Source organism: Pygoscelis adeliae, unplaced genomic scaffold, assembly GCF_000699105.1.
Source record: "Pygoscelis adeliae isolate BGI_AS28 unplaced genomic scaffold, ASM69910v1 Scaffold216, whole genome shotgun sequence".
NCBI lineage: Eukaryota > Metazoa > Chordata > Aves > Sphenisciformes > Spheniscidae > Pygoscelis > Pygoscelis adeliae.
The window spans coordinates 2,932,459-2,947,387 of record NW_008825073.1 but is presented as its reverse complement, the minus strand read 5'-3'; the positions used below and the strand labels follow the sequence as shown (position 1 = coordinate 2,947,387).

At 36.7% G+C, this 14,929-nt stretch overlaps 1 protein-coding gene across 1 annotated transcript in view; it reads left to right on the top strand.

The window, feature by feature from the left end:
- The window catches only part of LOC103919189 (connector enhancer of kinase suppressor of ras 2-like), a 211,679-nt gene extending 196,993 nt beyond the window's left edge, over positions 1-14,686 (top strand). Inside the window, exons 18-22 of the mRNA XM_009326655.1 lie at positions 10,691-10,761; positions 11,518-11,618; positions 13,069-13,576; positions 13,899-14,098; positions 14,471-14,686. Coding sequence (XP_009324930.1) covers positions 10,691-10,761; positions 11,518-11,618; positions 13,069-13,576; positions 13,899-14,098; positions 14,471-14,686 — 1,096 coding nt within the window. The remainder of the gene's footprint in view (positions 1-10,690; positions 10,762-11,517; positions 11,619-13,068; positions 13,577-13,898; positions 14,099-14,470) is intronic.
- The last annotated feature ends 243 nt before the right edge of the window (positions 14,687-14,929 follow it).

Below are 14,929 nucleotides of genomic sequence, written 5' to 3'. Positions count from 1 at the left end.
CCCCCCGCCCCCCGAAAAAAACCCAACAACAACAAAAAACCCAATAGTACTTACTTTTATTCATCACATCACTGTCCCAAGAAGGAACAGAGGCTAGCAAAGTTCAATTGTTGGCATTGCTGTGTGTTTTTAAGTGTCCTTGGATGTGCTGGGAGGGCATTCAAAACTTGACTGGACAAGGCCCTGAACAACCTGATCCAACATTAAAGCTGGCCCTGCTGTGGGTGGGGTGTGGGAACAGATGGACCTCCTGAGATGTCTTCTAACCTAAATTACTCTGTGCTTCTATTTTGTGATCCAGTGATGAAGGCAGAGGTTAGATAAAGGTGGGGAGGTACCTTTGATCCTCAAAGGCAGAGTCAAATGTTCTACCTCCTCCTGTTGCTTTGGTAATCTGTTTATTCCCAGCTGAGGTAAAAAGCAAGGGCACATGGGACAATGTTACCATACTCTGAAGTCTTAAATCTTCCCTGGCGTAGACTGCTGAAACTTTGAGATTTAGTTAGTTCTTTCTGTTCGCAGACTTAGAAAGACACAACTACCTCAGGATAGAGCCGGACTTTTTTCTTTGGAATACTAATGTCTAAAAATTATTTTTAAATTGAACATTTATATTTTGCGGCTTACATGGCCCTTTAAGAAATACTGTATTGATGTATAAGACTGGCTGTATTAAAACAGTCCAGGCTAGTTCATCATCCACTGATGATAATGATGAGGTTCAGTTCTTGGGAGTATCTCGCTGTGGCTAGCTGTCATTTGTAGGATATAATTTTGCTGAAAAACATTTTTTCCAATGTTGTTAATGTTCCACTGTTCAGTTATGTAATGTGACTGAGATTTGTTTGCTCCAACACTGAAGTGAGGATCTTCTGCTATTTTTAACTACGCATGGTCTCTCCCTTGATTTTAGCTACTTTGATAGCTATGATTTGTTGAAGTGCCATTGATCATATCTTTCTATTATACTATAAAATGTTCTGACTCAAGGAAAACTGGGAAGTCTTGACATACGTTCAATAAACTGCTCTTACAATATTCATTGATTTTCCTGCACTGGGGAGCCAACGAAGCTGTCTTTATGACAGTTTACAGCCCTTGGTGGAGAGCAACAGTTGGAAAGGTGCCAGGATGTATTTTCATATCATACTGCCACGTTAGTTTGGAATTTACGAGAGCCTTTTTCCTGAGTTTTTGGGTCTGCCTCCCATGAGAAAAGGCAAAGGGTGAACTTCCTCTTGAAGTATTTTTTGCAGTATTTTTCCTTCAGAAATGCTGTTCCTGTAGAGTAACTGTAATTCACTCCCCAACCCAAATGATGGATTAGTATGCTACCTCTGTAAAATCCCTGGGCATCCCCTGCAGCCTTTACAGGCTTCCTGGAATTCCTTCTCCCAGATACCCTGTGTGAAATTTGAAATGAGTAAGCAAGGTTCATAGATGAAAAATGCACTTAAAATACTAATTTCACAAATCTCTGTCTTCCCAGCAAATTGCTAACCATGTAATCTGAGGAAATAGGGCAAATACTCTGCACAGTATCTCACACTCCTGCTGCCACCACAAAACGTAACTGGAGTTTCTATGCTGACAGAAGCGTAGCAATTTCACGCTGAAAAGTAACAAGTTCTAATATGGAGAGGAATGTAGCATTTCTTTATTCACTGTGTGGGAAATGTATACCCTTTCTTCAACTGCATTTACCACCAGCTTTTGTTTTAACAGTTGTTTTTACAGTTTCTTAATTCAGATTCACTGTTTAATAATTTTCTTCCACTCCAGAATATTTTAATCTGCCTTTAATACTGCATTGCTGTTGAAAGAACTGTATACCAATGGGTAGTAATTGATTTGTATGTAGCAGATAGAGTTACTCTGTTGAAGCTGAATTTTGCCTGCTGTGTTGCATGGTGCAGACATGCTTCGGTTTGCAAAATTAATGCTCATGCTGTTTTGTCAGGTCTTACACGAGCATGGTTGTGTTCTTAGAAATGAATTAATAATGAAATTGATGAACTCATCTTTCGCTTACCACAGTCACAGGGTACTCCAAGCTTGTTAAAGGCCTTATTTCCCAGAAGTTGCTTCATCTATTACCATGCCATGCATAACCTGTTTATGGCTTTAATACTCCTAAGGAAATTAGCACTGAATTTAATATTCAGTTGTTTTACAATATCTATTTTATTTAAAACTTTCATGTGATTGAAGTATGCAGTACAGTGCATTTACAATCTCCTCATGGACTCCAAATATTAAGTTTAAAAAAGTTCCTACTTTAGGCTGAATAATTTGATCACATTCGATTTGAATAACTGGGTTAACTTTGCAATTTTAATAACTCCCATAAATCTTTTGCATTCATTCAAAAAATATAACAAATATCTGCTACCCACTGAAACAGAATGATGATTGATTTTGTAAGGGTCGCTCTCAATATTTTCCAAGTAAAAACCTGAAAGATTCTAACACAATACTTCTCTTAAAAAGAAACTGTTTGAAAATTGAAGTCTTCTGAATTAAATTTCTATTGATTATAAGCAAATTTCAGGGTGCATATCCTCTGTATTTTTATGTACGGAATATTACCAAGCAAGCTATTCAAGGCTTTCCCTAAAACATCCGTTTGTCACCGACGTTCATTCAGCCATCTTCCTTAAATTTTGGGCATGTTAGTCTCCTTGACAGATTTTGGCCAACTCAGATGGTGGGCCAGTATTAACGCATCTTTTACAGTTTTAATTTACTTTCAATCTTCACTTACAAATAAGCTTGACACCTAAGAAAAGATCTTGGTGACTAAAAGTTTCAGACATGGGCCCGTATTAGACATTGCCCCTTTTAAACAAGAGTTCCTGGAGAAGTGAACAGGTGAGTAATCGTGTTAGATCTGTCTGTCCTAATTTAACAGTTCTTTAACAAATAGAGCCGAGTAAGTTATTAAAGAGTTCTTACTCCTCAGACCCTTACCCAAAGAAACGCAAGGAGATAATTCTGCAGAACATGAAAGGCATTTTTCAAATAGAAATCCCTGAAATGGAGTTTCCCAATGGTGTTGTAAGTAAATGTAAACAGCAGGTTTTCCCCTTCTTCCTTTATGTTCCTATAAACTTGTTTCAAATCCAGAAAAAATAGTCCGTGCCCAAGGCCACTTCGGTCCCCTAATTTATTGTTCTCACATAAAAGCTCATAAGTTGCAGCACAAGTAAAACAATTTTCTGATCAGAATTAGCTGCAGGCCCCAGAGACTGCAAAAAACCATGATGTATATGGGAGTGAACAGTGCAATAGTAGAGCTACAGTGCTCCGTCTGGGGAAAATACGACACCAGAAAGTACTAGTACAGAGCTGTTAAGTCTTCAAAATCTTTTTTTGGCTAGCCACCTAACTCCTCCTTTCTACAATTTATGGACTACTTGCCATAGACTTGGGAACTACCATTTCCCCCTTAATACAGCTTGAGAACCACTGGCTTATAGCATTGCACTAAAGGAGTTCAAAGGAGTTTACAATACACAATTACAATTATCCAACAAGCAATCCAAATTAGCATTCAGGTGTGAATTTATCCCTAATGCGCAGGAGTCAGGATTTGCATTGGCTTTCTGTACTAGTTTAAATTACAAGATTAACTTAATCAAATTCTGCTGTAAATAATACCATTGTCAATTGGTATAGCTCTTCTGGGAGTCAAACAGTTCAACTGCATTTAACATAGCAGATTTTGTGATTACAGTGCTGTACCTCTCCGTGATGAATGAACGTGCGTTACAGTCACATATGGTGATGTTATACTGGAGATACTAAGTTAACACTGCAAAATCTGAAGTTTTTAGTAATAGAAATAAGTAATATACATAAATAAGTTGGACATTTAACAGTATTGCTTGGCCTGTTTGATCTGATTTCTTTAGGAGTATGTGGAAGTAGAATACATAATTTCACAGTAAATCATCCCATCTCTTAAAAAAAAAAAATATCCCCTCTGAAACCCAAAAACCCCCACCCATACCTTTTCAGACCGTACTAAACTCAGTTCTCTTGCTCATAAAGAATGTTTCATTTCTCCAAAGCTTTATTTTGGGCCAATCATTGGGTGAAAGCTGCGTAAAAGCTTGAATAACTGAGTAAAATTACAGCATGCATTAAATGTTAAGAAATCCTGGCTTGGACTCACTTTTACAGCTTTTCATCCCTTACCTGTACTTTCGTAAGAATGGTGGAAAGCCTATCTGGAGAACAGTATGTGGTTGCACATGCTGAAGCATATATAACGTCACAGTCAGTGTAGGAAGCGGTAGGTGCACGCAGCAGCTAGTACTTGCCTTTAAGTGGATGCCCAGAAAGTTTGCTGAATTATCCAGAGTAATATGGTAAATCCAATAGGACAAGGGTACAGTAGGGTGAAATCCGGTAGCCGCGTTTGACTAATGAAGAAAATATCTTATTGTCATCTTAATAGATTCCTTGAAACTCCAAGCTTGACATAACAGTGACTATTCCTTTTGATTTGCCTAAGTGGTGTTAGTGCTGCCACAAATGTGTCGGTAAACATGTTTGAAAATTGGCAAGAGAAGTTCCTGTTAAGTGAATTTTTGTGACTGTTTTGGTAGATTTCCTTAGGGTTTATTACTGGTTTTATCTGAAATTATAGTCTATCATAAAGTTATTGTGTACATATTCTCTGTGACACACAACTATATTAATACAGTAAAATGCTATTTCATTTGTTACCAGAAGGGTAATTTATTTGCTACAGATGCAGTGAACTTTTTTGTCTATCATCCACTGGGGAAAAAAAAAACCTAAACACCAAACCAGACTTCTGACTACAAAGGCATAGTTGTGCATTTGGTTGACAGGGTGAAGTCAAAAAAAAAAAAAAAAAAAAGTCCCATTAAGTGCATGAAGTAGATGCGCGTGCAAAGAGGGCATAAATTGCCATGGTTCGCTTGTCAACTCTTAAGCTGTCTGGGGCTTTTTTCATATTTTTCCAGCCTGACAAATCTAAGAAGACAATGCATGAAACAAGATCAACAGAGTCATGTCAAATTATCAAATCAGAATACTTACAGTTTATCCCATGAATGATTTTACTTAACAAATTCCAGCAACTGTGACAAATAAAATAGTAGAAATACAGGCTGCTGAGAGTTGATATATTTGGAGAGATGGGCTCATTGGGATGACTCTGCTCAGTGTTGTATTTCACTGTGAGACATCAGTTACATTTTTAGCCTTCTTTTGTGTTGAGGAAAATCAAGGCATGATTTTAGCCATACCTAGTACAGGAACCTTTATTCTCTTAAATGAATATATTACCTGTATAACCTTAGGAAGTAGTGAAAATAATGTACCTTAGGAACCAAAATGGGAAACGTATTGAGTTTTTAGGTGTCCAGTAAGAAAGACTGGTCAGGAAGAAGCCAGCATAACAAGTACAAAAGCAATTTGAAAATATAATTCTGTATTGCAAAGAATTTTACAGTGAATTCTGGAATCCGATTATCCCATTGATGTAAAAAAATATAATACAAAGTTTTTAATCAGAAATTAAATATAAATTGCACTGAATAAATTCAATGCATAAAATAAATGGTTCAAGGGAATCTCTATTTTAATAGACTTAAAGATAACTTGATTAAGTCAAATTTAACTTCCACTTTAGTTCTGGTTTTTCCTTTTAATCAGATAATCTCAAGTGTAGATGCAACCCCAAAAGTGAAGAAAGATACATTCCTGCACTGAAACATTTATAATACAAACCTGAGATGACATACAAGTGCAAGTATTAATTGATGAAAAGATGCAAGAAAGATAGGAAATACATAACTATTTACTTAGTCTGTCCTTTAATGCCTCGGTATTTCATTGGTTTCATTTTTAAGGGAACATTTAACAAAGAAATAGTGAAAGTGGATAGACTCTTTCTTGAATTGACACCTTTTTGGGATATATCCTTTATTTACTTTTTCACTTGAATTAAATAGTTTCTTCTATATACCAGCCATCTTGTATATGAAAGAAGTGTATCCAGCATTGAGGATATTAGCAAATAAAACTTCTTTGAACCACAGAAACTTGCTACTTCCTGACCTCTTCTCCATGGATTTATGGAACGGTTTTAACCATAACCCTAAAAATAACAGCCTTGCACCTCTTTTTTTAAAAAATGGTTAGCCTCTTGCCTTTGGTTTTTATTCTCCTACACTAAACATAATAGTTCTCTCAAATTTATTACAACGGAGATTGTCCAAGTTGTTTTGTTTTTTTTTACTCGTGCTATTTTACTCTGGACTGTAGAAAGGAATAGCCAAGTGGGTGAAGTGTGATGCCACTGTGAAAACGATTGTTGCCGTCAATCCCAGAACCTCACACTGACCTTGGACTGGCTCATCACCGTACTCGGCAGGAGTAAATTATAAGTCAGTAAACAGAAACTTACTGCATTTGTACAATGAGTAATGGCTTATTCTTGTTTTTAATATAGCGTGTTAGGACAGTGAAGCTATACGAAATTGTTTCCCCAGTTGTTTGGTCCACTTTAACATTTTCCAGTGTTTTTATTAAATGATCAGTAAGAGAATGTGCTCCTGACTCCTGACAATTCAGGGCATTTCAAGCATGACTCACTCTTCAGTATCAAGTTTTGATTATTGTCACAGCTACGCAGTTCATCACTGCCCTCGGTGCCTTTGTAATCATCACTTTCCAGGCCTGGGGGTAGAATCAGACTCTCAGAAGAGGCCCTGGGCTGTAATCCCCTGGTACTAACCAGAATTATCTCAGTAAATTTAACTTAACTTCCTACCATGTAGCTCTATTTTAACCCAAAGCAATGACAACAGTACCTGTTTGTAATCAATGGAATTAAAGCCAGTCTGATTTATTTAGAATTTAAACCATTGAGACAAAGTACAAAACTTACTTATGTATTTAGATGACCTTACTTGAGGCTTACCTTTCCCTGCATTTGGTTCACTAAGGTACAGGCGATAAAAAACTAATTAATACGCTTCTCGGTCCCTTGTAAGTTGTTACAATGTACCTCAGAGAGACAGATATTATATCTTATGGCGATGTTGTACAATATTGAAGGTACAATGTTGTAGCAAAGTATCCTTGGGATATTTAGTACGGCTCCATGTCATCACAACTGATTTCTATCTAGAATGCAAACCCTGTGGCTCCTTGAGTGGCCTAGACTCAAACTTAGTGAAACGTGCTGTTTAAGTTGTTTAATTATCAAAAGAAAAGAGTTGTTGAAATTATCAAAGAAAAAAGGTAGGGTTTTTTGGGGGGAAGAGGAGTCCAACTTTCTGCCTCGGGGGGCCAAGATATATAGAGAAGTACATGTAAGATTGCTATACATGTACTTGCCAGAATATCTCATGTCTTTTTGTGATCACATGAAATTCAAAGAGCTATTACGGGTACAGCTATATAAACCAAATTAGACAAACCATGTCCTGGGTTTTTTTCACTATAGTAGCTTGTCAGGTATAGCATATAGTCTTGCACTGCATGACCTTCAATTAAACATGCAGTCATCTATCCCTTAGAGAGTCCAATTCTGACACATACTCCCGTTGCCTTCCTGAAAACCTGACATTTGCCTACAAGGCATTCAATGCGGAGTTCAGAACCAAATGGCTGAGTTTCCAAGCTTTCCACAGAGAACTTTTTATAACCTGGACTGCCTGTTTTCTTAAAAATGAAAGTGGTTTGCTCATCAAGTAAATTCATCAAGTTTACACAGCATGCCTTTTGAACTGAGTTTGCATTTCCTTGAAAAAAAAATGTTAACTAAGAAAAGGATCTGTAATCTCAGCACTTCTATAACTCCTGATTAACCTCAAAAACATTCGCCCATGCTTTTTTTTAAAAAACACAAAACCTAAAATTGAGATTCTTTTTCTTCTATCAGAAGAGATTTTATCATTATAAGCCACTGAATGTCATCAGATAACCCTTTTTGTTGTCTTGACAAAGAGCTAACTCTAAATTGTGGTAAATGAGGTAAGAAAGTACTTGTAACTATAGCTGGGGATCTTCTTGCCCTTTGGAAGAGAAAAATCTGAGCAGTCTTAGAGAAGGAAGATTACCTTCTGCTAATTCCAGATTTGGATATTGAGGCCATGAGTAAAGCTGATGCTCTGTGTATGCTAAGAATATCTGTGTTCTTTTGAAGGTTAATATTAACACTTTGACTGTTATCTATATATGCTTCCAAGATTTGAAACCCTCAAATTAACAATGAGCAACAAGATAAATTTGGCAAGAAATTTAAGACAATATAAATCTCCATGCACTGACCACCAAAACAGCTCAGTCTGTTTTAACTTTGAAAATGGTAATGAGTCCTAATTTATCATTGGTGCTTAAGCAGAACCTTAGTTGAAGTCGCTGAGGCATTCTGCTTAATTGCCAAAGGCATATGGTAAAGTATGACTAAAACTATTTTGCTCTAATGCTAATGAGTTTAGAAATTCAGGAACAACTGTTGAAAAAATAGTGAATACAAATGCTTAATAATGAGCAAGGGTATGATGTCATTTCAATTACTGCAATAAAGAACATGCCTTTCAAGAGAAGCAAATGTCAAGTGATCAGCATGCCGTTTGTTGAATGAAATTATGCTGGTGAGCACTGTAGAAAAGCTTTTCTGTAAACCTGTTAATCCATTTGAAATTTACTTCCTTCATGGTAAAGATGAGTTATTGACATGCTGATACAAACAATGTCTCTGTAAGCAGTCCTAACCCTGCAGTTGATATTTCTGAAAACTAATCATCATTTCCATTTTTATTTCCAATTTGCTCACTTCTGTTTTAATACTGAAAGGCAAAGCAATATTATTGTACAATTCTTTATATTTTCATAGTTTTGCAAGTAAATTAAACCCTATAGCAATTCCCTGTGAGTAAGAAGTAAATGTTGTTGTCCCCTTTGGATACTTAACGAAAGTCGTAAGATATGTAGAACGATTTGCTGAAGCCACACAATGAGTCAGTGTTATATCCAATATTACAGATTAAGATCATTGCTCTGAGCAACTGCAGAGCGTTGCTTAGACCAGGAGATCGATACATGCTGAACTGTGCTATTTTTAGTGGAGAGTTCACTCTTCCTTCATTTTCTGCCTCATCGCTGCGTATACCATCTTCCATACACTATGCTATTAGACCAGTAATACATTCACAGATGTCCTTAGAAGCTTTTTTCTGCTCTAGTGCAAGTGGGAAAGAAATACACTGAATAGTTTTCTTGTTTTAATCTGCAAAAACCTCACCCCTATGCTATAGTATGTGTTGTTTACTAATGCCTGTCTTGAAGTCTTTGAAAGAGGTTTTTGTCATGAGATGATTCATTAACCAGGAACATAATTGTTAACAAATTGTATGTTGCAATGTCAAAAATGAAAAAAGAGCTGCTTCTAGAAAACACTTGCGTGCAATATACTAGGAAATTAATGGCATAGTAAATAATTTAGTCACCGAGAAAGGCAATATTTAAGAATGCATCCCAATCATTACAGATTACATTAATAGGGCTTTTTTCTTTGATTATATTTCCTTGTTGATGATGATAAGCTGATTCCTGATTTTCCATTTGCTGAACATTAAGAAGTGACTTTCCTCTCTATGTGTTAATTTCCTTTTTTTCTGTCTTTCAATTATATATTGTATAAACATCCAGTAATCTTATATAAAGAAAACTCTAAAGGTATTTTCCCCAAAATAAACTATAATATTTTCCTAATGAAACAAAGAATCTTATTTTTGATCAAGCTAATTAATTTTGGGACAAAGAAAAACATCCAATGTAAAATGCAAATACTGAAGTACTTTCAATTTACCAAGTCTTGTTTTAGAAACCTAAGATTCTGTATTAAAAAAATCAAAGGAAAATAATGTTGATATCGCAGCTCAACAAGCCTAAACATTTATATCACCAGTATCATGAATCTAGACTAGCAAATAACCAGCGGAATACTGTCATAGTCTGTTTTAGCTTTTTGAGAATACCATTTTAATACCACTTATTTCCTAATACAGGTTTTCACACAATTATCATCATAATTCTGTTTTATTTTATAGTATTTTGGCAATTCAGGCAAGTTCTTGAAATTAATAGAAGTAGCAATCAGAATAAATGCAATATGCTCCTTTACACAATGTCTCTGGAAATCATTCCACACAAATAGTTTGCAGATGCAGCTTCGAGAGAATTTGATTCCGCTTAAGGTGGAGACAGAGTTGGACATTCTCTGTTCTACGCAGACTCTTCTAAGAATTTTGTTTAGTCATTGCTAAAGTTAGCATATTAGTACGTATGCTTCACATTTTCTTGATGACATAAGGAAGACTGATGTCATGATTCTTCAATTTTCTAGGCAGCAGAATAAAATGCAATGAGTCTGATACTCCTCTAGGCAAACATCCTCCAGCAGATGTGAATAGAAGTCCAGAAGTACGTCTGCATTGCACATGAACTGGAACATCCTTCACTTAAAATTATTAACCACTGAACACATCTGAATCATGCTTTTAACAGCCTGAACAGTGTTCAATTTTTGAACTAAGCATTGCCTCTGACTTTTCCAAGTGTTAAAAATGTGTATGCCCTCACGTTTACACTAGATGTTCCTTTTAAGTATCTCTTCCTCATTTTTTTATTGTTCTATTAGATGGATGAATCGTTTGGGTCTCGCAGCAATTGGTTACACACCTGATGACAAGGATATTCATCCAGATGAAGGTAATGTTTCAGAGGTTATAATCAGGAGATGAGAGCGGAGAGTACATATCTCTTCATTATTTGAACAAAGTTGGAGATGTCATAACTGACTTATTGACATATGTGCCATATCTTTTAAAATATCAGTTTTCATAAGAGTCCATATCCTTGAAGAACTGTATTTATTGGTGCCACCACCAAAGAAAATAAAATCCTGAGTAATAATCTTAAGAAATATTTAAAACAAGTGATAAAGAGAATGCAAGGTTCAGGGTGAGGTATGATCTCCCAGATCACAGCCATTGGGTATGTTCATCGCCCTAGAGCAAGTGAAGACATCACAAACACAGGTCAACATGTGCTTTAGAACCATTTTCGCATCTCCTGAGCTCAGGTGCCAGCCTTGCCTTTTTCACCATCACCCATGGTGGAACCTGTTATGCTAACATAATTAAATTAATTATTGAGGCTCAGCTCTACTTTGGCATCTAGAATGATGCTTCTCTTTGAAAGTCTGTGACCAGAAGCTTTTTTTATGTACAGCGGGAGTTAGGTGCCTAGCCTGCTTTCTGTAAACACTATCCAAAACCATTTGAGGGTTCTTCTACCTGTCTGTGTATCTTAGGTGCCAGACATTGTCACTGTTCCTTAGTGACTGCCAAGCCACCTAGGTGACTGTGAATGTTCACCTTTGCATGATAATGATATTTTCAAAATGTGGGACCCGCTTTCTTGTGGAAAAGCACATGAGTGAAACCCGGAATGCTTTGTTAGCAGATTACTGGAGTGAAAGCGACCAGGATGACATCGACGGCTCTTTAACCCTGAAGCAGGAAGGCTCTTCAACACTGTGTGACACCTATCATCGAACACCCTCAGTGAGTTACAAATATTGCATTTGACAGTAGGTCAACAAAAAATATCTGTGTGCCTTGATTTTCATTTTCCTTGTTTTGGAATATTTAATTACCGTAAAGGCAGAACAAAGACGGATCTCATTGTAAGAATGAAATCACTGCTGTTCCTCATGAGCTAAGACCTGAATGTTTCCATAACAAGTCAATTATAAAGGAAGGAGAGGTAAATGTCTCCTTATACAGCTATGTCACCAGACTGTAAATATGACATTTTCTGTAGGATTTGGGAGATTATACCTAATAACATGAACGGAATATTCAAATGTTGACTTTACTGCAGAATATGAAAAGAATGTGGTGGATTGCATAGTCTGTATTAACTGAGACTGTTTTTTCACGTATGAATATTGGATACTGGATGCTAGAGATTAAGATCACATCACATTCATGCAGGAACCATGTTTTAGTATGAACACTTTTTTTAAGAACATATCTTTAGAGTTAAGGGGTTTTTTACAATATGAAGCATTGCGTACAATACCATAGTAGCGACAGTATTTTCTGTTAGTGTCATAAGAAGTTAAGTAGCTGATAAAAATACTTCTATTATATTGTATATAGACAGATTTTGATAACTGAGGGAAAAAAAAACATTTTGTATACAAACAGGCTCTCGTAGCAAATAAGAACATTTCTATCATACGGAACATAGACAGGCTGTGATAATTATTATATGTTTCTAAGCGCAGACAGGACTGTTCTCTATTTTTCTTTCAGATTTTTCTTCAGCGTGAATGACACGATCCTTACACAGCCAGAACCAAAGAAAGAGTGACTGAGACAACAGCATCACATGGGTGAAGTTCAGACTGATTTTCACCCATGCGATGCTGTTTTATCAACTGGGATACAGGTTAAGCCCCTCCCTTTCTGTTTTTCCACTTTTTTGCCTTTCTCTTTGTTTTTGAATTAAAATTATACACAGACCCAGCAGAATTAATTAAAATAATTTAAGAAGTTCAGCAGTCCCCCAAAATTCAAAAATCTTCCTCAGTGCTGAGGCGTTTTATTTTTCTGTTTGGCTGGATACTTATCTCCTAAAAAGAAAGGAAATCCAGTTATGGTTTCCTTTGGGGGCTTTCATGTCTTCACAGCACACTGCTGGACTGAGTGTAAATTGGACAGGTCTTCAGGAAACCTGTACCAGTATTATACTGTTCTCTCCAGCAGGAGTTGCTCATGGGCAGAGAATGTGCAAAACAAGAATAGGGAGTGGTTAAAACATAGCACTTGCATAAAAGATCTCACTGCTAGTTATGTTCTGTTTACAGAGGTTCATGTTATGACATATCAAAACACACACATCAGTCCATTTTACTAGTATGTATCTCATAATGTTCTACACTATAATAATTTTCTTGGATCTGTTCAAACCGTTGTCTTATAGTCAGATGCTTTTGTATCTTTTTAGGTGAATTCTTCAAGTCCATTCCCTGAAGCCAAACACGGTCGACACTTTTCAAGTGAATCAACATACTCTCATTCTTCTGCCGAGGATTCTCGACAAGATGTAGCAGGAAGCACACACTCATCAGGATGCAGACCTCCCTACCGAGAAAGACGCTCGTGGCAGGATCTGATAGAGACTCCGTTAACCAGTTCAGGGCTCCATTTTCTTCAGACTGTTCCTCCTGATGCAGAGTACATGAGTGGCCATCCTGGAATGTCACCGGACAAACGAAAACAAGCGACGCTACCAGTACAAAGACGCCATAATTATGAGCAGGATGGGCCTTTCCCTTTGGTGGAATGTCAAAGGGGACATAGCTCTCATAGCAGGCCACAGAAGCAACGTAGTCAAAGCCTTCCCCGAAACAGAGATGTCAGGGGTAAGGGACGTGTAAAATCCATAGAAGGAACAGATGACAAGCTAGAAGATAAAGTTCCTATTAGAAGGCATAACAGTTTCTGTGTAGAAGGTAAGCTTTTGGAGATATTCTGATCCTCTTTACTGCCATGGAATGCTAGAGCAATATTGCCATTATTCTCAGCAAGGTTTTTGTGGTTGAACTGTTACATGTTGGCAAATTCATCAGTCACTACCCAGGAGTTTGCACTACTTAAAATGCTTGGATGTAGTGCTAAGAATATCAAAATGTTCTTGTTTTATCAAAACAAAAATTGGAAGACTGTGTTATAGGGTTACTTTATACATGAATTTGCAGTATTGCTTGCTGGTTTTAGAGACTTCATCGGAATGATTAGATTTGTTGTTAGGTTTCTTTATCTATTTTCTTTCAGAAAACATAAAAGAAATTGGAGAAAATACAGATGGTCTGCAAGAGCTATACAAATCTCTGGAACAAGCTAGTTTGTCAGCTTTTGGAGAGCAGCGTCCTTCCACCAAGCAGGAGTTCCGCAAGTCTTTTGTAAAGCGATGTAATGATCCAGTTATCAATGAAAAGCTTCACCACATCAGAGTTCTCAAGAGCACTTTAAAAGTAAGGCTTTATCATTAATTTTGTGTATGAGCAATATAAACTAGTAAAAGTATAATCTCTTCATGTTTTCCATGGAGGAAGGAGGCTTTCTTTGTAGAATTAAGTTCCAAAGAAACTAAAAATACGTGAAAACAAACACATTCCAGCTTAAGGAAAAAAAAATTATTTGGCACTCTTTATAGGCATATTGTAGAAAGTGTTGTCAAACAGTTTAAGCTGTAATAGATGCTGCATAGAGGTAAAAGATTCAATTGTCTAGAGCAGTTTCCCTGGCACTTTGCATTAAAATGAAAGAAGAAATAAAGTGCCGAAATAAAAAGTGTGGCATAAATTTCATTTTGACATGTACTGTGTCTTTCTGGAATTTGATAGGCGAAGGAAGGGGACCTCACAGTTATCAACAGCCTTCTGGATGATCCCAACTTAACATCAAAGAAGTTTAACGATTGGAAACTAAAGAACTATGAGTTTTTCCTGGACATTTGTGAGTACAGTGCTGCTGTGAAATCTCAAAATGGAGCCTCTGAACTTGCAACCTCAGCACCAATGCTGACACATACACATTCGTTCATTGAAACTCACGTGTGACAGGACTCATATCCTGAATAATTGCTGGGTGCCATGAAAAACCGAATAAGACAAACACTGTAATGTTCATTGAAAATGTACTCAGCAGAACTGTAAATAAGTTGGATAAGAGAATAGTGCCACAGGATGCCTACTACATTGCATGATAAGACAATAATATTCTTTATGAATTTTTTTTTGTTTGCTATTATCAACCGATGTCCGTATCAAGCTCTGCATTAGAAAGAAGCAGTGCAGAAGTGT